General features: G+C 71.9%; 2 protein-coding genes across 2 annotated transcripts in view; both read right to left on the bottom strand.

Moving 5' to 3' along the window:
- CHLNCDRAFT_141448 (hypothetical protein) overlaps positions 1-657 on the bottom strand; it is a gene marked incomplete at both ends in the record, with an annotated part of 2,880 nt that extends 2,223 nt beyond the window's left edge. Inside the window, 3 exons of the mRNA XM_005843117.1 lie at positions 38-274; positions 416-478; positions 577-657. Coding sequence (XP_005843179.1) covers positions 38-274; positions 416-478; positions 577-657 — 381 coding nt within the window. The remainder of the gene's footprint in view (positions 1-37; positions 275-415; positions 479-576) is intronic.
- Positions 658-998: 341 nt separating this feature from the next.
- The window catches only part of CHLNCDRAFT_141447 (hypothetical protein), a gene marked incomplete at both ends in the record, with an annotated part of 11,994 nt that continues 10,377 nt past the window's right edge, over positions 999-2,615 (bottom strand). The window contains one exon of the mRNA XM_005843116.1: positions 999-1,898. Within this exon, the coding sequence (XP_005843178.1) occupies positions 999-1,898 (900 nt within the window). The remainder of the gene's footprint in view (positions 1,899-2,615) is intronic.

Raw genomic sequence — 2,615 nt, 5'->3', positions numbered from 1 at the left:
CCACCCCACCCCACCACACCACACCACACCCCGCCACCTGGTCTGTCGACATGTGTATGAGCAGCGGCTCCGCGCCATGCTGCTGCCTGTGCCACGCCAGCGCCGCCAGCAGGTGGGTGGGCACGTTGACGGCGGCCGCCGCCGCCTCGTCGCGCTCACACGCCGCGGGCTGCGATATGGCGGCGGCGTTGATGACGGCCACCAGGCGCAGCGCGCCGCCGCGTGTCAGCCCCTGCAGGCACGCCTCCAGGCCCTCCCCCTTGGCCAGGTTGACCTGCAGCGAATGCGAAGGGGGAGGTGCGCAGGGTGGGGCAGCTGGGGTCACAAGGGCAGGCGGCGGCGGCGGCGGCAGGCGGTGGCGGCGGCCGGGGCGTTCAGCGCGTCCATCAGGCCGCCCGATCCGGCATCCTCGCACCTTGAAGGGTAGGACCTTGCCACAGTGCCGCTGGGGGCCGCTAGACCAGTGCGTGTAGCCGACCTGCGGGGATGAGTCAGGCGCCGGTGTCGGCCCCGGCTTTGGGCGATTGGAGCATGCCTCTGAGGCGATCTGCAGCCCGCAGCGCCGAAACACCGCACCTGGCATCCCGACGCAGCGAAAAACTCGACACAAAACTGGCCAAAGTAGCCCGTCCCGCCGGTGATGAGGATGGCTGCCATGGCGCAATGCTCTGACGGAAAGCAGGCTTCCGATCGGCGTGCTGGGGAAGATGCATGGACCGCCGGCGCAGCGCAGCGGGCGCAGCATGCCGCCAATCGCCGACGGAGGAGCAAATCAAACACGAATGGCGCCAGCCTCGGCTTTTTGCGCTGCAGCAGTGACTTCCAGCAGCAGAGCAGGGACGAGCACAGAGAGCCGATGGCTGCGCCTTCCCTGCCTGCCGCCTCCCGACGCCAGCCCCCGTCCTCTGCTCTGGGCGCGATATGCGCCAGCAAGTCGACTCGACTCGATTGCAAGGCGTGCAGCAAGCAATAGCAGTCCATCCATCTGAGCTGCAATTTCAGTCGTCGCCGGGCGCACCGCCCCCGCCGTCGCCCTGCTCCTCACGCCGCCGCCTGCTGCCGCCGTCACGCTCGCCCTCGCTCCCCGGCTCACGCCTGTGGCGGTGGTGGTGCTCGCTGTGGCGCCGGCTGTGCCGCCGGAGCTCCCGCTCCTCCTCCTCCTCGCCCTCCCCACGACCTTTCTGTCTGTGATCGCGGCTGCCGTGCACGCTGCGGCGCGGGCTCTCCCGCTGCCCATCGCTACGCCTCCTGCTGCGGCTGCGGCTGCGACGGCTGCACGCTCGCTCTCTGCTGCGCACGTCGCGGCTGCGGCTGCGGCTGCGCCGGTCACGCCGCCGCTTCCTGCTGCGGCTGCGGCTGCGGCTGCGGCTGCGGCGCCCTCCTCTCCTGAGGCTCCGGTCCCCGCCTCGAGCATCGCCGCCGCCGCCACGAGGCGGCGGCAGCCGGGGCCCCGCCTGCTGCTGCTGCGCAGACGCCGGCTGCCGCTCCTCCGCCGGCGGCGGCTGATACTCTCGCGGCTGCCATCGGCCCGCCAGGCCGCCGGCACCCGCTCCAGAGGCAGGCCCCGCCGCTGCTGCAGCAGCCCCGCCGCCCCAGCCGAGGCCGCGGGGGGTGCCACCGTCGCCGTCGTCGACAACAGGGCCGCTGCTGGCACGCGGGCCGGGCCCCGTTGCCGCCTCTGCCGCAGCCGCCGCGGCAGCGCCGTCGGCGGGGCCTGCCCTGATCGCGCCGGGTGCCGGCGCCGGCTGCCGCGGCCCCGACCGTACCGCGCCCGAGGACGTGAACTGCTTGTCGGCGTTGGGCAGGGAAGCTGCGTGGAAGGTGCTCAGCTGCTGCTGCAGGGAGGGCGGGCGGTACTGCGGCTCGGAGGGGCAGATGGAGACAGCGCCGTACCGCCCCTGCATGTGTGGGTGGAGGGAGGGAGGTGGAGGAGAGGTGGGGCACAGCAGCAGGCAACCTTGAATACGGATTGGGTTTTGCAAAACCATTGAATATGTTTCTTCAGCTGAAAGCAGCAAGCTGGAGTCGTTGTTTTTTGTGGCTGGGAGCCGGCGGCGGGGCCAAGATGCGCGTGGGTGTGTGGGCAAGGCGCGGCAGGGGCGGTGGGACAGAGTGTGGGTGGTGGTCGGCACGAGGCGGGGGGCGCAGGCCACGCCAGCGGCATGACAGGCCAAGCCACAGCCCGGCAGACTGCCAGGCGGCGGCGGCGGCAGCGCGAGGCGCCGCGTAGGCCGCAGGGAGGTGCCGCATGAGCGGCAGCGGTGGCGGGCGGCGCTGGCAGCAGCCAGGCGGGCGCGGCACGAGGGCAGCGTGGACACCACCACGGACCCCGCAGAGAGCCAAAGAAAAGATAGCACAAAGGAAAGAGGCAAAAAAAGGCAGCCAAGCAGCCGCAGCAAGAGCACCAGCAGCCGCAGAAGGACCACCACCACCACCACCACCCCTCACCCTCGCCGCCACAGAGCCCGGGGTGGGCTGCAGCTCGAATCCCGCACCGCTGGGCACGATGGTGCCGCCACGCACAAAGCCGGGGCCGCCCAGGCCGGGGGAGCGGAATCGGGCGGCGCCGCCGTAGCCGCCGCCGTAGCCGCCGCCACCGCCAAAGCGGCGGAAGC

This window comes from Chlorella variabilis, assembly GCF_000147415.1.
Source record: "Chlorella variabilis unplaced genomic scaffold CHLNCscaffold_34, whole genome shotgun sequence".
NCBI classification, from domain to species: Eukaryota; Viridiplantae; Chlorophyta; class Trebouxiophyceae; order Chlorellales; family Chlorellaceae; genus Chlorella; species Chlorella variabilis.
Note: the sequence above shows the minus strand (reverse complement) of the source record. Positions and strands in the feature narration are given on the sequence as shown.